The sequence below is a fragment of the Bactrocera tryoni genome, chromosome 3, assembly GCF_016617805.1.
Source record: "Bactrocera tryoni isolate S06 chromosome 3, CSIRO_BtryS06_freeze2, whole genome shotgun sequence".
Taxonomy (NCBI): Eukaryota; Metazoa; Arthropoda; class Insecta; order Diptera; family Tephritidae; genus Bactrocera; species Bactrocera tryoni.
This window is the reverse complement of record NC_052501.1, coordinates 978,157-1,001,380: the sequence shown is the minus strand read 5'-3', so window position 1 is coordinate 1,001,380 and position 23,224 is coordinate 978,157. Positions and strand designations below refer to the sequence as shown.

Sequence of the window (23,224 nt, the reverse complement as noted above, 5' to 3'; positions counted from 1 at the left end):
TGTGTGAAAATAATGAAGAAACTCGCTATTTTTGAAAATTTTGTATAAAAAAGGGAAGAATGCCACGCAAGCCACCAATGAAATTTGTGAAGTTTGTGGAGACGATGCTGCATCAGTTCGTGTTCGCTCGCTTCCGCTCTGGAAATTTCGATGTGAAAGCTAAGGAGCTTAACATTTATTATCGAACGGTTTCGAACCATTTAAAAAAGGCTGGCTACAAACTGAAACTCGATGTTTGTGTACCACTAAAATTGTCTGTGAAAAGTTTAATGGACCGAATTCACATCTGCGATTTATTGATGAAATGAAATGAAATCGAAGCATTTCTGAAGCGAATGGTAACAGGAGACGAAAAGTGGATCAAATACGACAATAATGTGTGAAAATAATCACGTTTCATGCGTGGTGAAGTTCAAAAATGGTCGCAAAGCCAGGATTGACGCCTCGAAAGGTTATGCTGAGTGTTTGATGGAATCGGAAAGGAATAATCCACTATGAGCTGCTCCAGCCTGGTCGAACGATTGGTTCTATATTTTAATGCCAACAACTAATGAGATTGAAGCAAGCAATCGAAAAAATGACCAAAACTGATCAACAGAAGGGACTTCGTCTTAAATTAGGACAACGCCAGACCGCACACATTTTTGATGATTCGGCAACAACTGGGAAAGCTTCGCTGGGAAGTTTTGATGCTTCCACCATATAGCCCTGACCTTGCTCCAACGGATTACCATTTGTTTCGGTCAATGCAGAACTCCTTTAATGGAGTAAAATTGGCTTCAAGAGAAGTCTGTGAAAACTAGTTTTTCGCATAGAAACCAAGAAAGTTTTACACTGATAAAATAATGAATAAATGGTACATATTTGGTTCATAAAGGTTCGTTATAAATAGAAAAAAATAAGTTGAAGTTTGATTAGAAATACGAAAAAACTTTATCGACCACCCAATATGAGGTCCTCGCAAAAAGCAATTTCCGAAATAATTTGTAGTCAATACACAAACGCTACAGGAAAAAAGTGAGCATTATCATTATATGCCGAATTCCATCAAATTTACTATTTCAATCAAATAAGAGTGAATCGACGTAGAAACCGCAAAGATACTTTTGCTTTATTCCCTTAAATTCAGGTGAATTCAACGCAGCTCATTTTAGAAAATTTCAGTGTTCTAATCAGCCACCGGGTTATTAATAGCCCCACGAAAGGCATAAAATACCTGCAGCTGAGAGGATGCGCGCTCGTATTTCAATGGATATTATGGGCTTGACTCAAAATTACATTACTATTAATTAAATCTTGCTGCCAAGCCACCGCCGCTACACATTTGGCCACTTTCTGCGGTTGCCAATTGCCATTAAATGCACTCAGTATTCTCAGTATTATTTCCCTATTTACACACCCAAATATATCCTCTGTGATGCGTATATAATACTATGTGCCGAATTAACCGGCAGAGCATATTCCCCAAGCTCGCTTTGGTCGCTTTTCGTGGGGATACTCAACCGACAATTAGTAGTGGCAATAAAGAAAAGTTTGCATAATATTTATTACTCTGTAATGCGTGGCATCCACTTAAAAGCATTTATGCGCATCTATATATACGCGCGTGTTTGTGTGTGCGCTTGTTCGTCGGTGGCTGCGTGGGGCGCACTCCATCAACGAAAATCCCAGCGAGACCAACACAAAGTACTTTTTACGAGCAATTTCAGCTTAAATTTAATGGCTTTTTTACATGCGCGTACACGGAGCCAGCGCCGACCGCCACATACACGCACAGCACTAGTCACACAACCGTGCCTGTGTGTGTGTGTGTGGCTACGCATGCTGCGGAGATCAGAAAAGGAACAATTACAGTGCCAAAACGTAGCTGACATGTCAATTCGCCGGCAAGCGGCAAGCGCGTGTGCGCTGGGGCGTATGAGTGACATTAGAACATTACTGCAGGACGCAAACAAATTTGGCTATACAGCGCCTACATGCGTGTGCATGTATAAGTATACGCACGTGCAAGTGTAGCTACAGCTATGTAGTCCCAGCGGAGTTTTATTTATGCACATATGGCTGAGCGTTTCGATATACAGAAATTGCTATGAGCACAAGGCAGGAACATCCACTGCGAAGTAGAGGAGAATGTGTCCACCGAAGTATTCGCTATTAAAGGTTGCTTAAATATTAAATAAGATCAAAACACAGGTGAAGGTAAAACACATTTCGCACAAATTTCTTGCAAAGATATTAAATTCTCCTTTAAGTTAAAGGCTTTAGCTCGCACATTCGCTCATAAAATGGACTAAGTTTCAGCCTTGCAAGCAATTTTGCTTTAAGCTGACTTTCTGCATCTATTACACTTTGGGTGCAACAAATGTTAGCAGCTGCGAGGCGGCGCCTCTCGCATTGAAAGCAATCTGCAACACTTGCAGCAGCCCAGAAGCCACGTTCCTCTCCACTAAAGCATTACTTTTGCCACTCTCTCATCACCACATAGTGGCAGCGCAACGCCGTCGGCGCCATAATATATCATCACGCGTGCCTGCCATTGCATGTGGCATACAACAAATTTACTACATGACACCCGCCACATACACACGCACATGCGCGCACACGCAACGCAGTCTGAGCACCGTTTAAACTTGCTGAGTGGAACATAGGCCGAAGCAGCGCAGCGTGACGCAAAGCCACCGAGGCACCGTGGCAGCCCAGAGGCCGCATGGTAGAGCCACCACAAACCACACCGACCCCAACTCAATACATACGTCTATATGTACTAGGTGCCATGTACGCGACCGCGTAGTCACATGTGTATGTATTCGTACGGTACGTGTGTATAAAGTGGCATAAAGTGACTGTTGGCGTTAAGCAGCAAAAGTGTCACTGCGCCGGCCAGATGATAAATTGAATTGTGCCGCTGCTGCTACCGCAGGCGCTGTTGGAAGGGTATAAAAGGTTTATTGCCATATAATGTGCGTACATACACACGAACTGCACAGTCATATGCAGCCGACGTGCGCGCCTCGGTAGGCAGTATTCTCTACATCAGCAAGCGTAGTGAAATTCAATTTGGTCGAGTTTTCCTTGTCCGTAGTTGCTTCCCAGTTGCCTGTTCTCTTCATTCCTCACCATCCACTCTTTCGTAATTTTTTATGCCACATTCGACATTCAAGGTAAATATTGCAATGTCAAAGCCAGGTAAGCTCACAGACGAGATGGACTTACGCGTCGCCCTGAATTTGCATTCATGATCATGGGGGCATAACTCCGACGCCTGCTAAAGTATGTGTGGAAAAGCATTATTATATGTATCTGTATATCCGACTTGATTGTAAGTGCCTGTGAGCAAAGGAGCTGCATCCGCCTTCGTTTTGGAATATTTCTTTAGCAGGACTGATTAGTACTAGAAAAGATGTACCTCGCATTTTTGAGAAATCATTAAAAAATCAAACAGAAGGCCACAATCTGAAGTGTTCTTCAATTCTGGAAAAGAGAATAAAGGGTCTGAAAAACTGTACTCCTTAAGGGAAGGAACTATTCTGGGCCTGATACTGCTTTTAATCAAGCAGCGTACTTCATTTCATTAAAGATAATATTCTTCCATTCTGGGAAAAATTCATACGCACTAACGCAAACCACACACGCATTGCACTTTTGGGTTTTTTTTTGGAAATTACGTAAATAAATAACAGAAATGAAAAAATGAAATTATGAAATTGTGAAACCTCGAAAATGTTTAAAGTACTGTGGTTAGTTCATGGCAGCGGTTTTGTGGCCGCGCGCTCGAATGCACACCTGTCGAAAGCTTTTTATGAGCTTGCATTAAAATCAGAAAGTTCTCTTTAACGCAGTTTGCTCATTTTGCATATTTGTGCAAAAGATCAACACAAACAGAAATAATTTAATTAAACGACAATGTTCTGTGCAAAAATATTGCAAAGGCTGACTTCAATGCGCGCAATGCCAATTTCGGCACGTAAAGACTTTGGTTTTGCAGGAATTTCTTTAATAATTGTCCAAATTGAAGTTCATTTACGAAGAGCTTAGGCTTTCTTCCCTCAAGAGGACGATAAGAGGACGACAGATTGTATCTTTATATTTTATAAATTTATGCCGAGGAAATAATTTGCATACCTATGTATCTTACCATATACTGCGGTGTAAGCCATCCTTTGGCAGATGCAGTGAAGGCGAATTTAATTTAGCTCAATGTGGTAAAATGTGTTTGCCGTATAAATATTTATGAACTAATAAAAGCGTTGATACGACTTTCGCAGTGGCGTGGATTTACTCTCGGCGCAAATTCGTTTTCTGACGGTACAAATGTAAGAGATAAGACGGAACCTTTTCTATAGATAAACTCGAGCTCGAGGAAGACAAAGGGGATTCCAAAGGAATGCCAGAACTGATTATTTTAACTCTTCTTCTTTCAAGAAGCAATGATAATTCTCAGTGGCTAAATAAATGAGAGATTGGTGTATTGTGAACCAAAAAAATTTGTTTTTTTAATAATATATAAACACAATAGCATCTAAGCAACCAAACTGAACCCGAGTTTATAACCTTGAAAAATCACATCATTCCTTCAAACTATTTGGCAAATGCTTCATGCTGCCCAAGTCAAAGTGTATAACTAAAAGTTAGATGGACATGGGTGAGAGCAAGTCATCTACACTAACTTGGACATTAAATAGAGAGTAAGGGAGACTAAATGAGACTAAGTGAGAGTACGCCAACATGGGAAATATATAACGACTTCGGATGACTTATCTCCATTAAAATAAGATTTTACGTCTCTCCATTAAATATTTTTCTTCACATAAGAGCACAATCTGTTAAAATACAAAATTTTATAAAGCTAGTCACTTCGAGAGTAGTTTCGCAGAGACAAAAATAGAACTAGTTATGTGTGAAAAATAGTTCCTTCTATGTTGGCCTACTTGGTGCTTATACCCATGGATAAGTGAGAACACCAACGCAGTCAGGTGAGTGAGCATCGAACACACAAAAGCAGCACAATGCAAAAAGGGAGGCAGAAGAGAGAAAAATTACTTACAATAGACTGATTAGAAAATCACTTCCATCCACTTTTACTTAACTCACTCGGCGAACGACACCCACCGATTGAATGAGTGAGATTGCTTGAATATATGTGTTTAAAGGGCGCTAAGGCCCCCACCTGTTGACTGGAAATACTCACTTGGCGGGTGAGCTGCCAGCGTTGTTGCTGCTGGCATAGCAGCGACGTTGCAAGTGCATTATATCAGTTGGAATTACTAATGCGGGTGCAACAGCGTGCAACAAAGAGTGGCAGGCTTGTCAGTCAAGCTGCGCAAATGGCAGCTGTTGCTCCGAGGCCTGACTCACACGCAACCAAACGGTGAGCCAAGTCAACGCACACCTAAAACACACACGTGACAACTGATATGGGCGCATAAATTGTAAAAGTATGGTAATTTGCAATGTGCACCTGCAAGCAAGTTAACCTTTATCTCAGTATAATATTGACTGAACTTTAATACACCCATTGGACTTGCGAACTTCAGCACGCCGACAAAATTCCGGGAACTGCTTTCAATATCTAGTGTCGAATCAAGACCAAAAGGTACATAACCAGCTAGCGTTTCACAATAAGACTTCACTAGCAGCTGCTCTCTTCTAAACCTTCGATGAGACAACTTCGGGAGCAGATTCCTGTAATATCTTCCTCATCAACATCTGAGATCTGATAATAAAAATTCTCCTTCTTCAAATTAAATTGTTTATTTAATAGCTGGAAGGCACCACACAGACCTAAGGCTCTCTTATGTCAACGACAGCATCCAATTCTTACTCCCTCTTTTGAGTTTTATGAATAAATATTATATAAGAAGCTTGAACTTACCTTGGGCTAAACGGGTCTTAGTAAATGAGACCGACGTGGCAGCTTAACCGGAAGCAGATAGTTTTCATTTCCGTTCATTTTGCTTGTCCTTTACTCCCTCCGCTGAGCGCACTTACGTAAAGAGCGCGTTAGCTCATTTTGGCTTTCTGGTGTCTTGGCCTATCGCTTTGATAACCGTCGTTTATTTTCTCACCTGTCGCAAGGGGAGAGCAGTATTTTTCCTTTAATTGCGTCTGCAATTGCAACAGTTATTTCGCACCATTGTTGTTGCAATTGTATTTATTACATAAAGTGTTGCAGCGACTTCAAACAAAGCTATACATTGCTTTCGCATTTCCTTGTCCCTCCATACCCCGCGCTCTTCGCACTCTTGCTCAGTACAGCGATCTCTGGCCAACACGATTGTGTGCTCCGACGAGGTCACACAACCTTTCGAGGCATTGCACAAGCTCTGCAGGTGGGGGACGGTCGCGGTCGCAGGGATTGCAATTAAATATGTAATTGATATTGCTTTTGTTTTTGTCTTTGCCTTTGCACTTACAATTCAGTTACCTGACATTATCATCGGCGATGTGTTAACGCTCTCGCAAGATGGCCGTTTACTGAGGTGGAGGCAATGGGTGAAGATAAAATTAATTTCCTTGTGGCAGTGTGGCATTGCTCTTTGTTGGCGTGCCGCTGGCCATGCCTCTTTGAAGTGCTCACACTTAGCGAAGTCTCACAACTAGACTTTGACTTTTAATTAATTAAGATAATTGTTGATTGACACTCAAGTAGTTGCAGTCAATGACGATGATTTTCATTTAGTTGCAACAAACTGTTGCACGGTGTACATATTAGTTGGCAAACAACTTTAACACTACTTTTTATGTATTCAAAGTACTTCATGAGAAAATAAGAATTACCAAAAAATATAATAAAAAGCGAAATTATTGATTTCAAAAGGGCGTTTCATTTACCAGTCTTCCAGAAACTCCTGCATTTCGATGAACATCTTTAAAAAACATTCGTTACGACCACACATACAGAAACAAGTATGGTTGGAAGGCGTCGACATGAGCTTCGAGCTATTTCAACATCGCTGAGCGACTTATGCACGCAATCACAAACACACACACATTCGGGGAGGGATAAAGGAAAGCGCTTGATGCACTTGAAGTGCACTTAACAAGCCCTAACAAACTATTACATCTACATCTGCATGCACGCCGGCTTACATACTCAAACAGTAGAGCTACACTCTGAGTGTATGGGCGCTTGGCGTATTGCTATGCATTTAAATAGCTACAAATAGCTGTACACAAAATGAGTATGTATGTGTGTGTATGCGCAGACTTGAGTAAATGTGTGTGAAGTATTGCAACTTTCGCTTGAATAGTCAATTTTATTGATTGCTAAGAAGAGAAGAGATTTTCACTGAGCTTAAATGGAAGACACTTAACTATCAAGCGAATATTTTCCTCGCAGGCGAAGTATTTAATTTAATTTTCCAAAAACATTTTAAACAAGAGAACCCTTTAACATCGGCTGGAGTGAATACATACTAAGATATACACCCCGATTCCCGTATTGCATAAAATTATATAAAACAAGTGAGGAAGAGCTAAGTTCGGGTATAACCCTTGCAGCTTGCAACGATTAAAGCCAAGGAGGTACCTTCATGTACATGGATTGTTAGTTACATGGGGTCTAGTGCCAGTTTTCACCCGATTTTATTCCTTCTAAGCACAAATTTGCTTGTCGTCATAAGAAAAACACGCTCCTTCATTATCGTTAAGATATCTCACATATTGCCTGATGTATGTTGTATTGACTCGATTCAACCCAGTGACATTCAAGTATACCACTATCAGGAAAAAATACTCTCTGAATTTCAATTATATATCTCACACATTGACCTATATTTTCAGGTAATAACCAACTATCGATACTGGGGTCCACACATTCGGTACATTGAGGCTTGTACAGTTTTGGTTCGATTTGGGAAATTTTTAGTCATAAGGTGGCACAGCTCAAATGAACAATTCGTATAAAGAATTAACATGATATAGTTATTCGTGCTTGGTTTGTACACTGGAAAGTGGGAGCTTCAAATGGAATTTAAAACTATACTATATGAGAATTAGGTGTGGTTGTAGTCCGATTTCGCTCATTTTCGCAATATGATAGAAGAATATGAGAAGAATGTCCCTTACTAAATTTTGTCTAAATCGGTTGATGGGGTTTCGAGATATGGGATTTCACCAAAAAGTGTCCACGACCATTGTCCAACATTCACACCGGTTTCAATAAAGCCCTCTCATACCACCTCGGCTGAAAAAAATATATATATAACAACCCTATATCTATCTCGCTAGGTTTTAGGTGAAAATTCCAACAGACAAAGCTTGTATATACATATATATTCTATAAAGCATACGACGTTTTTTTCTGGATTGCGGCAAAACATTTCAATTGATGAACAAATTTTATGGCGATGATTGCCTATCCCGTAGCAGAGTGCAGGAGTGGTTTCAACGTTTTACAAGTGGTCGCGAGGACATAAATGACGATCAACATGTGGGCCAATCAAATTCGTGATCACCGGAAATTCCATCGAAACTGTGCGAGAATTCAACAAAAATCAACCGAAATCATCATTGGAATACATGGAAATGGACTAACGACCCAATTGCTCAGAATCCAACATTCGAAGGATGATTATTTGACCAAAAATCACATTTTAACCATTAACCACCCCTCGTATTCACCTGATATGGCAGCGTGCGATTTCTTTCATAAAAGGAAAGCGTTATGCAGACGTTGAGGCCATTCCAAAGGCTTGCACCGGCATACTGGCGACCATAACGGCCAACGAGCTAAAACACTCATTCGACATGCTTTTGGACCATGCCAAAAGCTGTATTTAAACAGAAGGAGACTATTTTGAATAAGATAAATTGATTCTGCCGAAAAAAATGCTGTATTTTATATTTGAAGAAATAGCACAAACCTCGATCGCTAACCATTAAACAATTATAGAATTTACTAGCTCACTTATTGAACTTTTTTTAAAATATTATAGATATAATTTATTATCGAATATATATAGGGCATTCTGGAATTAGTGATCTCGCACACCCCTGCTTCCACCGTTGTTTACTGAAGAAATTGAAGGGAAGACAGGTAATCCACTATGCATTAGGCAACGCATGAAATCCACTCAAGGCCAGGGTCAAAGTAGTAGCAGCGAACAATGCAACTAGTTAGACCCGCGTCGTGTCATTCAGTTGTCGAGCAGAGGAAAAAACACGCTAGGCAAATTCATAAATAGAACCCGAGTTGCCACTGCATGCACATTAGCGCACACTTGCTTGCTTCTCGCACTGTTCAACGCACTTAATGAAGCCGCCCATGCACGAATGGAACGAATGAACCAAGCGCCCAACAGCGAGGTATTACCACACAAAGCACATTTAAGCCTAAAGCAGCGGCAGAATTTGTGCAATGTTCCGCATACGCCATGTTTTGTCAGCTGAGCCTCCGCCTGGGCAGGCGCAAGCGCCTTAATTGCAAATTTATTTGTGTGCGCAAAACTCCGCAGCTGTCACAGAGCTTACGTGAAGGATTAGGAGGAATTTGAAAATTATTTTACTGCCGCCTCAATTTGATCCAGGAATTTAAGGGAATCGCTTCATGTTACTATACGATTTCTGTATTTCCGTACTTTTGTTTAAAATAGTTAATATTGTTGAAAATCCAAAAAAAAATATTGTTTTTCCAAGTGTGAGAAGAGCGTCAATTGAGTAGTAAGAAGGAAATACCGTGATGTAGGATTAACGCAAAGCTTGTCTTCTTGGCTTTTAGAAAAAGCCAATTAAGAAATTGAAAATTCATAGAATTCTACACTCGGGCTTGGAACAATACGGGTATATCCGATTGTGTGCAAAATTAGTCTTTGTTCTTGTGCATTCACAAAATGTTTGCGAATTATTTTAAGGGGTCAGTAGGGTAATCTGGCTTTTTTGCCATTTTTTTCTTAGCAGTTTTTATTTTACAATAGAACTTTTTTCACATATCAATAGGTATATCGTGAAGTGCACAAACAAATTTTTTCGGAATATTTTTATGACATTTGTCGGAGAAATGGCTGGGTGAATGAGATGCGTTTTTTCACTGGCAGACACGATTTCTCATGTTTAGATCATCTGAAACACAAAAACGTCGTCCCTACTGGAATCATGAAACAATGTTGATAAATAAAAAAGTAACGTTTTTTTTCTAATTTTCCCCATGTTTTTTTGCATAAATTTTTTCATAACATTGTCAATAAATTATAAAAAACAAGTAAGGAAGGGCTAAGTTCGGGTGTCACCGAACATTTTATACTCTCGCATGATAAAGTGATAATCGAGATTTCATTATACGTCATTTACATATATTTCAAATACCGTATTTGTGTAAAGTAGTTCCTGAGATATGGTTTTTGGTCCACAAGTGGGCGACGCCACGCCCATTTTCAACTTTTAAAAAAGCCTGGGTGCAGCTTCCCTCTGCCATTTCTTCCGTAAAATTTAGTGTTTCTGACGTTTTTTGTTAGTCGGTTAACGCACTTTTAGTGATTTTCAACATAACCTTTGTATGGGAGGTGGGCGAGGTTATTATCCGATTTCTTCCATTTTTGAACTGTATATGGAAATGCCTGAAGAAAACGACTCTACAGTGTTTGGTTGCCATAGCTATAGTGGATTCCGAGATATGTATAAAAAACTTAGTGGGGGGCGGGGCCACGCCCACTTTTCTAAAAAGATTACGTCCAAATATGCCCCTCCCTAATGCGATCCTTTGTGCCAAATTTCACTTTAATATCTTTATTTATGGCTTAGTTATGACTTTCGGTTTCGGTTTTCGGTTTTCGCCATTTTGTGGGCGTGGCAGTGGGCCGATTTTGCCCATCTTCGAACTTAACCTTCTTATGCAGCCAAGAAATACGTGTACCAAGTTTCATCATGACATCTCAATTTTTACTCAAGTTACAGCTCGCACGTACGGACGGACAGACAGACATCTGAATATCAACTCTACTCGTCACCCTGCTCACTTTGGTATATATAACCCTATATCTGACTCTTTTATTTTTAGGACTTACAAACAACCGTTATGTGAACAAAACTGCTGCTATATATATTTCAGGCCCAGGCAACACTAAGTGTTGCCAGGTGCAATCAGACATTTCCATTGGAAAGTTTGACATTTTTTAGCATAACATCACTCAGAACGTTTTGTCATTTAATCGTGAACTGTTTCATTTACAGGGAATTAAAAAATTCATCTCGGTCAAAAAAAGGAATTAACTCGTGAACATTTCCGTGCGATCAAATTTCACAACTTTCGACGTGTATTATCACGAACTAAAATCTTTGTATGGCTATGAAGCACCATCCTATAGCACTGTGAAAAACTGGTACAAAGAATTGAATCGTGGCCGACGCTCGCTCAAAAACGAATTCCGAATTGACCGGCCAAAACGTCGAATTGATGGGTCATCCGCCGTACAGCCCTGACTTGGCACCCAATGACTTCTTTTTATTCCCACACATCAAGAAAATAATGCGTGGTCAACGATTTTCGTCGCCAGAAGGTGCTGTTGAAGCAGTCAAAAACCATGTTTTGGAAGTGTCTCAATCGGAGTGGAAAAAGTGCTTCGAAAATTGGTTTGAGCGCATGCAAAAGTGTATAAATCTTGATGGAGAATATTTTGAAAAACAATAAAACCATTTTCGTTGATAAATATTCCTATTTTCATTATTAGGCCAGAAATATATATAGCATAATTGAAAAAAGATTACCCTACTGACCCCTTAAGATCGAAATTTTAAATAATTAATGTTGTTGCAAAAAAGTTGCTAGCTTTACAAGTTAGCCTACATTGCAGCTCGCAGCGGACTTTGTAATTTATTTTTAAATATTTTCCATGCCATTGCGAGTCGCTTTGTCGCACAATTACCGCTCGAGCGTACTCAAGTGTATGCCACAAGGCCAGCGGCTACAAAGCATTGTGGTTGCGCACACGCCTCGCTGACCAGATCCACCCCACGTCACACACATCCACCACGCTTTCCTCAATTATGAATGTGGGGGTGGATAAGTAGGTGGCTTGTGTTGCCACCACATCTCGGTGGCTCGGTGGCTGCGCTGCATTTTCATGCATAAATAGACACCTAAACGCTGAAGTAGCTCTTAAATCGCAAAGAGATACTTTTCGCCACTTTAGAGCGCAATCTTCCGCCTGCTTTGGCAGCTTAGCTGCTTTGCTGTCGCAGTTTTCTCAGCACTCAGTTGTTCTTGCAGGATTAGCACTTCAGCGTCGGCGGCAAAAGAAGATGCAAAAATTTAGCGCTCGTTTGTACTCACCGCTTTATTTGCTTTCTCGGAAGCAGTTTATTTTTTATGCTGAAACGCTTTGGGAGCAACCACCACTTACACGCATTTTATATGCCAAAATGAGCTTGCCATAAAATTGCGTGTCAAAAACTAGTAATAGTGCAGAAATGCTGGTGAATACATACATATATATTGACATATACATGCCAATAAATTTGTGATTCCTTGCATAAAACACCACATTTTCGTCGATTTTAAAGCCGCCTTCCGCAACACGAAAAAAACCGCCTCTATGCTGCTATGTCTGAACTTTGTAACCCCGCAAAACAATACGGCTGTTTAATTGACGTTGCTCCATCAGGTTGGGGAAGGACCTCTCCGAGCCGATCGATACCAAACGAGGATTAAGTCAAGGCGACTCCCTAACGTGCGATCAATCTACTCTTGGAGAAAATAATACAAGCTGCAGAGCTAAATAGAGAAGCTACAATCTTCTATTTACAAGAGTGCTGGTGTTCGCCGATAATATTGATGTCATTGGCCTTAACAACTGGTTCTTAACAAGGAACGAAATACCTCCTGCCATCAAACAAATAGTTGTCACACTCGCCACTTGGCTCCCACGTCACTGTTCCCAGTCATAATTTCGAAGTCGTAGATAATTTTGTCTGTCTTGAAACCAGTATCAACACCACCAACAATGTCAGCCTGGTGCCAACAGGTGCTTCTTTGGACTGAGTAAGAGGCAACTGAGAAGTAAAGTCCTCTCTCAACGAACAAAGGTCAAATTCTACAAGCCACTTATTATTCCCGTCTTGCTATATGGTGCAGAGGCTTGGACGATGACAACATCTGATAAGTCGGAGTTATGAGTTTTCGAGAGAAAAGTTCTGCGGAAGATTGGTGGTCCTTTGTGTATTAGCAACGGTGAATACCGTAGCCGATGGAACGATCAGCTAAACGAGTTGTACGACGATATTGATATAGTAAAGCGAATTAAGAGACAGCGGCTGCGTTGGCTAGGTTATGTCGTCTTTGAGAGTATTCGGGGAAGCAGAGGAAGAGGAGACCTCCACTCCGTTGGAAAGACCAGGTGGAGAAGAACCTGGCTTCGCTTGGAATCTCCAATTGGCAATTTATGGAAAGAAGGTAGCTCGTCTTCGGCTTTCCTTCCACTCTTCCCTCCACTCTTCTTTACACACATCCTTACATAAACACACATACATATATACTCACACTCACACACATCGAACTGACGATATACGCTTGATAGTGAAGGAAGCGGAAATGAGCGAAGAGCGTGATGCCGGAAGTGAAAAATAATAACGCCGCCTACTGTGCCGCTGCAAGAGCGGCTGCCGGCTAAGATGGAAAATGTTGTCTGCATGCAGCAGCCCAAATGCCAACTTGCCACGCGAGTGGAGTAGTCACGTCAGCTAGCAAGCCAGCAGGCAGGCAGGCAGGCAGGCAAGCAAGTAGCCGACCAACCGAGCAGCCAACAATACAAACAGCTTTGCCGCGCTAAGTAGTTGCTACTTGTGCCACAAATGCGCACTTGCAGCAGAATGCTGAAAGCAACTTTAATAGTTGTGCCGCTGAAGATGTCGTGCTGAAGGAGATGGAAGTGACTTGCCAGCGCCATCAGCAGTCGCTTTGTTCTTGCCGCATGCCGCACGCTTTGCTAGTCACACGCCGAGCGAATATTTCCGCTTTCCTCTTTATTGCGAACTGCCGCGCTGTAATGTTTTACTTTCTTCCTCAAATTTGTTGTCTTACATTCTGCATTGTTTTGTTTTTCCCGCTTTCGTTCTTTTCCCGTGTACTTTCCTTTGAGAAAGTCTCAAGTGTCTGCACGACCAGCCCGCGGCTGTGGTCCATGTTGCTGCCACTGCTGTTTGTTCTCATATGGGAGCCGCACTCTTTTTGCCTTGCCGCCTTGCCATATTGCCTTTCCGCCGTCTTGCCGCTGTGCGACAAAAGAAAAAACTGCGGCGACATTTTATGGGCCACCGAAAAATGACAGCAATGGCATCGCTGGTGCGCAGAAAACCATCGCGCTGTAATTGTGCGCTATATTATACAACAACAACAATAATTGCAATAAAGCACCACACGCCAAGAGCAGCAACACTACACGCAACACACACTCGCAGAAATAAAGAAACACGAGAAGAAGAGCCTGAAGGGGGGAAGGGGGGGGTTGGGCTGCAGCAGCTCGTTGGTAGAGCGGTATATTTATGGTGGAAGTGATTGCGTGTAATTGCAAAAATTGCGTTAAATTATTGAAACGTACGCAACGAACCAGCAGGCCAAAAGACAGGGCGAGAACACTACAAAATTACAACAGCAGCAGAGGCGAGCAAAGTGAAGAAGGAGAACCGCGGCTGATATACATACACTCTTTTTCCCAGCAGTTGGAACTACCATGATACCTTTGTGAAGAAACCGAAAAAATTAAAGGACCGGTTTCAATCGTACATAGAACTTTATTTAACTGAAACATTAAAGCAACGTGCTTACCGAATGAATTTAACCAGTCAGATTTCAATTGGAGTCAGATTTTGGGAGAAATTCTATAATAATTCTAATATATTAAAAGTATCGAGTTTCGAGCGACTATCTTTCGAAGATACAACAAATGTAGGTCACATTTTGGCTGTTGTAACTTTCTTAGTCTTCTCGTAGATACCAACCTCAGCATCCCTAGAGTACTGACGATATTTCCAATTTAGTTCGACATAGCGAACATTGTAAATCATTTTAATTGGATTTGTTCTGCAGAGAGAAAAAAATTGAAAATTGAGGCTATGAAATCCAAATGAAGGAGACCGACCTTCAGGTATGTGTTGCGAAAAGTTCACGCAACGTCGAAACGGAAGTGGCAAGGTGCCAAAACGAACCACACACATTATCCAACTTATTCCGGTGGCCACATACGCACAACAATACAATAGTAAATATATATAATCCACCATACATATGTATGTGGCTTAATGAATTGCTCCGAAGTGGAGCATACTTCGTGCGTGCGTTTTCGCCCGTCTTTCCGCCATCGCCGAAATTAAAACAATAAACTTTTTGCGCACCAATAAATTTCGGACTCATCCGCTTTCGCAATTAATTTTTGCGACGATAAATGGAAATTGTTTAATAAAATTATTAGCAGTTAAATATTATGCGCATATCAATTTCAAATATTTGCAGCAATCAAAGGATTTAATTGAAAATATTTAATTTATGAATGATGCTATTGTTGAAATCTCTGTTAAAAAAACAGATAATGGGGAAACAATCTAATTCTGTGAGCAAACAACAGTAAGGCTTTTTGATTTAAATTTCACGCGCTTTTTTTTTTTTTTTGTTTTAGGTTGGTATGACTGTCAGTGACATCTGTGCTGAATGTCATATCAAAATAATCATTAGTGCTTAGCATACGCTTGTCTTTCTGAAGTATGAGTGAAATTATTCAAGAAAGAAGTTCCTTTAAATTTTGTGTGGAGATTCAAACTTCTTTTATCGAAAAGTTCAGAATGTTGGAAAAGGCCTTCGGTGGTAATTGTTTGTCACAAGCAAGTATTTTTGATTGGTACAAACTATTTAAAGATACTCGAAAACACGTTGACGTCGAACCGTCCTGGACGGACGGCCATCAACTTAAACTGATGATCAAGACGTCAATAAAATTTAGAAAAGGTGCTGGAGAAACGACGATTAACAATCCGATATCATACTGGCATCGTTGGAATGTCGGAAGGATCAGTGAAAACCATTCTGAAAGAACATTTGGGTCTAAGAAAAGTGGTTGGTCTCTGCCCAAGGCATTGAATAATTTAACTGAAATCTGTCACAGAGCTAAAAGCAATATTTTTGACTAATGCCAGTTTCGGTTATGTCTTCGTTGATGACGACGCAGCTTGATATTATTTCATGTGAGGGCAGATACTCCTTGACTAGCTTTGAGTGCACAGTTAGCAAGCTCAGAGCTAGTATTGGCGCTGTGCTGTCGCAATACGTTTACCGCCACCTTGATAGCAGCCATTTCTGCATAAAAAACACTACAGTACAGTAGCAATTATCCAAGTTTCCAGGAAAAAGTATTGGAATTTCCTTGTTGGACCCCTTCATATACAAAACTTCGATGAGCCTTTTAGGGCATATTTCGCAGCATTAAACACTACCTTTGCTAAGAACGTCCACATTTTCCCTACAGCTCCTCTATGGCTCCTATAAAACAATATCTACCTTCCTTACTCTCTTCTCAATATTTCTTTTCCATGAAAGATTTTTATCAAAGAAAAGAACGAGGTATTTCATCTTATCAACACGTTGAAGACAGGAGCCTCCGAATAAGATAAGAGGAACCTCTGGAATTTTGTATCTTCTGAAAAATTAAACCATTTTGGTTTAGCTTGGCCAAGCCGTTTCTATTCGCTTCGCTCATTTGGATACCACGCTGATGTACCCTTGTATTAGTTCGTAGACTTAAAGCATAAGCCATATTCTTTAAATACAATTTTCCCTTGTTCTATCCTTCAACGGAGAACTATAGAATGCTGTTATTATTTTATTGTTGATTTTGTACAAAAAATTAACTTTTTATTCATGTATGACAACAACAAAATTTTCACAGCCGGAATTCGTAGTATTTTTAAAACCGCAATGTGAATTACAAGTGGAAAAACTTCGTCCAACACGCAATCAAAAATGAATTTTAAAATCATTTATTTGTCGCCTCGTTTTATATGCCAATTCTCGTTTATTCCCTCACTAACCATGGAAGCGCAAATTTAAATATAAAAGGATCAATTCATTTGGCTCATTAAACGGCATAATGTCCCGTTTAAAATTACAATCATTTCTACAAAAGCAAAATTACTTGTGCCACACACAGTTCACGTGGATACGCTCGCTCACATCGCCATGTACACATGCGCGAGTGTGTGTGCGTGAAATAACTGTGTACAGTTAGCACTTCGCCCAATAGAATATAATGATCAGCCGGATTTATTCATAAAATTTCATCGCATTTTGCAAATTTTATTTTCGCACATAATCAAAATCATTTACAAGCTTCGTATGTACCATACATTATATAACGGGTGATCCAAGTAGATGTACTTTTTTCAATAGCCTTTTTTTGACGCGTGAGTCGTGTCAGGCTGTCATGCCATTTTTGGATAATATATTTGATCGAACAGCACGCAATGGAGAAAATATAGCAGTCGTACCTGATACTGCACACGAAGATGGTGGATAGTCGATTCGGCGCCGTTCTCAGCAACTTGGACTATCGTATGGAACGACTTGGCGCAAAACCTAAAGCTGCTCGACCTTCCTAAGAGATATCGCTTCGCTGTAAGTTCCAAGAAGATCCGACGTATTCGAGCCTAATTTCGTTCAGCGCTGAGGCCCATTCCTGGGTCAATTGGTATGTAAACAAGCAAAGTTGCCGCATTTAGGATGAAGGGATCCAAGAGCTGTCATTTCATCTAAGAAAAACAACGGTTTGGTATGGTTGTGAGCCGATAAAATCATCGGTCCTTACTTCTTCAAAAAATATACCGGTAAGAACGTAACCGTTAATAGCGTTCCTGCCCACACATCGCTTCAATCAATGGATTTATTAAGAGAAAATTTCAGTGAGCAGATACTTTCACGTTTTTAGTCAGTCGATTCGCCACCAAGATCGTGTGATATCACACCGTTAGACTTTTCCTGGTGAGGATATATAAAATCTAAAGTCTATACGGATAATTCCGCTTAAGTCGAAGCAATTCGGCAAAAGATCACGCGTGTCACTCGCGAGTTACCGATCAAAATGCTCGAACGAGTCATCGAAAATGGGACTCGACGGATGGACCAAAAGAGTCGTCGCCTCAGCCAACATTTGAAAGATATAATCTTCAAAAAATAATTTCTAAAAAATATTCTTTTCGAATAATAATAAACATTCTTGATTAAATTTGATGATTCTATGTTTTTCTCTTAAAAAAGTAGGGACCCTCGAAATGGATCACCCTTTATAATACATAATGTGTACACATGCATTAACGAGTAAAGCGAATTTGCTTGTGTATGTGTTTCGGGCCACGTCCTCACTCCAAGTTTCATCAAATTTCGGGGTGGCTATTGATTGACTGCCTGAAGAGTTTTTAATATCACGTACTTAGCTGTTGAGTCCCGTTACCACAATCAAGTCGCACGCACAAACACAGTGGTTCGGCAGCAGCTCATGAAAACTCAAATTAAATAAAAATGAAGGCTCAAAACCGCATGTTTTTCTTCTGCGTTCAATTTTAATGGTGTCGTGTTAACACTTGCCACAGAAATACATGCATACACGCGCACATCACCGTGTTGGCCTAATAGACTGTGAATACCATTTGTAATCGGACCTTTGAAATTATTTTATTATTGTGTTCTGCGTATATACGGAAAAAAGCACCTTCCGAACGCCTATAACTTCTGCTTCAGAAAATTGGAAGCATTTGGTATGATTTACTCGACGCCGATGCAAAATACAACTCACTTTGTTGATGGTTCACACCAATAATATCATTGATATTTAATTTAAGAAACCTTTTGCGAAACATTTATAGTTTCTTATCTGTAATCGTTATTGAAAATTTAATGTACTCGTTGGACATAACTCATAGAGTCCATTAGCTCTTCATTCAATTCTCGAATATAATCCTTTTATTCATAATTACAGCGGCACTGAATTCCGCCAGCAAAATCGAACAATCCGCCATTGTTGGTCTCGGCATTGTTTGTTGTAGGATGCGACCTGTCGCCAATCGCGTGTTAATTACAATTCCCATTAAACGCAATATAATATAATTGAATTCCGAATATGCGCAAATGTCATGACCCAATTTGGAGGAACAAATGTTTATGTCACGAATTAGTCGTGGCTCCGCTGTGTGTGTGTGTGAGTGAGTGTGCACCTTCGCGTAGATAAACCAATTGTGCGTAAGCCCCAGAACGTTAAATGCGAACATTTACAATCACAGCGGTACTTACATAAGGGTATATGAATATGGTTGCATATATATACATAAACGAGCGAATGCCAGAAGATTTCTGCGAGAGTTTATTGAATTTCTATTATTTAATTTCGCTTTTCTTTACTTTTTCCAGACACTCGCGCAAATGGCAGCTCTGGCGTATGTGGGGCCCGCAGCCCCACGGCGGCACACACAGAAATACAATGAAGTCGATAGCCCTGCACCTGCTTTCACTCCTTCATAACGGTATTTGTTGAGAAGCTAAAAGAAAGGTCAAGCATTAACCGGCTGTCAGATAACGGCATACGAAAAATATGAAAAAATAAAATCAGAAAGTGAAATATAAAATGCAAATAATAACAGCGAAACAATAATATCAAAACGAAAATTTCTATAACTTTAAGAGACAACAACAATGTGTAACTATATTTATACAGTGAAAGCGAGAAATCGACATGCAAAATGTCATTACTTGCTTGCATAGGAACTTCAATAAACTTAGCATGTTTCCGCTTCTAATATCCTTTCCCCTGACCTGTCTTGTTTCATATGCTCGCTGATTCAGATTAACGTCCTGGTTCTATACAAATCGCTTTTCTTAAGTCGGGTTTGGTCTGACATGTAACAGGCCCTTATACAAATCTTCCATAAGTTTAAAGCATAACCCTAAAAAGCGTTCCATGAACCAAAGCTAAGATTATAAAGCTCCTTGGTACTTATTGCTATACCTGAATCTCAGAGAAATTTAACTAAGCAAAAGATAATAAATGACTGATTGGCAAATCTTTGACAAAGTTTTCTTGACATGCAAGCTCATTTTCTATTACGTTTATGTCCAATTGTCCTTAGTACATAAACACAAGTACCAGGCTGTTCATTAAGTTTTGTCGTTTCATAAGAAAAACACAATTTTATAATTCAAAATACGCTTTATTATTCAGTATAATCTCCCTGAACATTAATACACTTGCTCCATCGATCCTCCAATCTGTGGATCCCATCGCTGAAGTGAGAATCCGGAAGGTCTGTAAAATAAGCTTCAACAGCCGTTATGACCTCTTTATTTGATGAAAAACGCTTCCCACGCCAAATCTGGTGAATACGGTGGGTGCTCCAACAATTCGAACTTTGATTCATGGATTTTAGCCATTGTCAGATTGCTCTTGTGACACAGAGCATTGTCCTAATGAAAAAAGCTTTTTTTCCTGCAAACCGGGTTTTTCACGAATTTTTTCCTTCAACTGGTCCAAAAGGTTACAATAATATTCAGTATTAATTGTTTTACAAATTTGCAATTAATCCACAAACAAAATTCCTCTCGCGTCCCAAGAAACTGATGCCATAACCTCCTTGGCCGATTTCCGGACACGAACTCGTTTGGAAGCCGAACAACCAGGTTCACACAATTCGCCTCTTGTTTCGATTCAGGATCATGGTGATAGACCCAAGTCTCATCCGAAGTGACGAATTGACGCACAAAATCCAATTTATCCTTTTAAAAACGCTCCAAATGTTGCTGAGAAAGTCGCATTTGAAAGTGTTTTTGTTCCATTGTTAGCGAATGCGGCACCCACTTTGCACACAGCTTTCTAAAACCCAAATTTCACTTAAAATATGTCTCACGCTGCCTAATGAGATGTGTAGAGCCTCTACTAATTCTCTCTCAGTCAATCGACAATCTTCCAAAACCATATCCTGTATTTTGGCTATGGTTTCTGGTCTTGATGCGCTTTTTGGACGTCCTTCACATAGATCGTCTTCAAGGCTTGTACAACCACGTTTACATTCAGCAATCCATCTTTCTACTGTTCTAATTGTAGGCAAACAATCTTTATACACTTTTAGCATTCGTTTGTGAATTTCTTTTGGTGCTACAACTTCCAAAATTATGAATTTTATCACTGCACGATATTCAATTTTTTCCATTGTAAAAAAATACTGTGACACGGCGACACTAAATGGCTTGTAAACAAAAAATAAATCGACAGATTGAAATGAAACTTCTCAAACGTTCCTATGAAGAGTGCACCAACAAAACAAACAAAAATTTGGGCTGGTAGCAACGCCCTCTCTTTTCGAACTACAAAACTTATTGAACTACTAGCAGCACAGCTTTTGGAAACTATTCTGTCCTTTAGAAAAGCCAGCACTGGCTTAATTTAATTTTCTTTATTAAAAAAAAACTCTAAAAATATTTATGAATTGAAAATTTTTACAAAAAATCTTCGAAGTTGTCATTGCAAATTTAATTGACCAGACTCAGCAAACATATACAAAGATATGAGAACATCTTCTTGTTGTATGATGTACTATTCCCTCGAATCTGCTAGAATTTATTAAGCTCCAGAAAATTAATAATCCCGCACTTTGCCATAGGAGCTTTAAGTCAGCGAGCAGGGCGAAGTAATACAGTATTGCCGGGTTAATATTACAAAGGTAACCTTGCGCCACGCAGCGGCAGCGAAGCAATCAACGCAGCTAGCAGCGTAACAATAAGCCCGCCGAAACAAACCCTAAAACAACAACAACAAAACGATAACTGCAAAATATAAAAGAAACTTTGCAGAGCGAAAAAGGGTTGCGCCGTAAATTCACAAGCATCAGTTCACGTGGCAAAAGCGTTGCGGCGCATTCCTTTTTGCGCGTGTGGCTGTGTGTGTGTGTGTTTTCGTGCGCCAACAGCTGTCTGTCGTCACTCGACCGCTAAGTGGAGCATTTGCTGGCAATTTGCGTAAAGCGCCGCCACGCGCAACAGACCCGCACCAACACATGCACGCACTTCACCACATACAAGCAAGGACTACAGCAAGGGCATGTCCATAAACATATACTATATATGTAGGTATTCGTGCTTATGTATGCGTGTATGCGCATACATGTCGCCACAAGCAGTGTTATTGGAGTGCGTTCAATTCAGCACTTTCATCCACTCATTGCAATGATTGACGTCCACTTGCGAAATGTGGCCAACTCACTGAGTGAGCGACTCACACACGCACAGCGCGCTTAAGCCCTTTGTTGCCGCGCTTCTCAATGTTGCCGCAATTGCTGTGTAACGGTGCATGGCTGCCAATTGTGGCGCTCGTTTGTGATCATTGTCAACGCTTTGTTGTTATTGTAGGTATCGGTGCTTTTGATGATATACGCGAAAAGTAAGCAACCGTCGCTCTGGTGACGCAGGGCGTATACGCAACTAAATTGTATGGGAGAAAATCAGCCTCAATATTACATACATACATATATACATATGTGTATGTATTGTTCGTGTAAAAATGTACGTGTATATGTAGGTCATGCCAAAAACTTTAACACATCTGGTTAACCTCATGAATCCCCTAAAAACGCAATAGATACAAAAGAAATTCAATAAAAAAGTGAGCGAGTGAAGCGAGTGCATAAAGTGGAAAGATAGCAAAGGTAACGGTGGTTGTCGCAACAACAACGGCGCACATCGGCAGTCTAGCAAATATGTCAAAACATAAAGGTGAGTGACAAAGAAATCGAAAAATTTCGAAATCTACTAAGCTGAACTAAAAACAGAAAATTATTTGAAAATAAGTTGAAACTGTAATGATTGGAAGCTCAGAGAACTGTATGAGAGTTTTTGAACTTAAAAATAGGAAGAAAACGATTTTACTCATCTGATTTTAAATATAGTTGTTACTTTCTTTTTTTACTTAGTTTTCACCAACAAAATCGTAGACAACCGCTTTAAATGCATTCCCACAAATATTAATGAAATATTTTGTGCTAGCTTTGTGCAAGTTCGCCCACGGTGGACCCATTTCCTGCAACTAGCCGGAAACTAAGACCGGAAAAAATCCCTTAACGCCAACAAATGCATTTAAATACGCAAATTCTAAAACATTCAGTTATTTTCCACGCGCAGCTGCCGACAGGAATGAAAATTCGTCCTTTTTCCATTCAAGGCAGCAGCAACTAGCAGAAACGCCAACACGCTCCGGTGAATTTACAGCATTTG

At 40.1% G+C, this 23,224-nt stretch overlaps 1 protein-coding gene across 3 annotated transcripts in view; it reads left to right on the top strand.

Annotated features, from left to right (window-relative positions):
* The window catches only part of LOC120771069 (5-hydroxytryptamine receptor 2A), a 137,686-nt gene that overhangs the window by 33,164 nt on the left and 81,298 nt on the right, over positions 1–23,224 (top strand). The window contains exons 2-3 of one of the 3 annotated variants that reach the window (XM_040098880.1): positions 19,376–19,488; positions 22,533–22,726. In XM_040098880.1, the coding sequence (XP_039954814.1) occupies positions 22,711–22,726 (16 nt within the window). In that variant the 5' untranslated portion in view covers positions 19,376–19,488; positions 22,533–22,710. Of the gene's footprint in view, positions 1–19,375; positions 19,515–22,532; positions 22,727–23,224 lie in introns of all 3 variants that reach the window. The other 2 variants (XM_040098879.1, XM_040098878.1) reach the window with 2 other exon arrangements.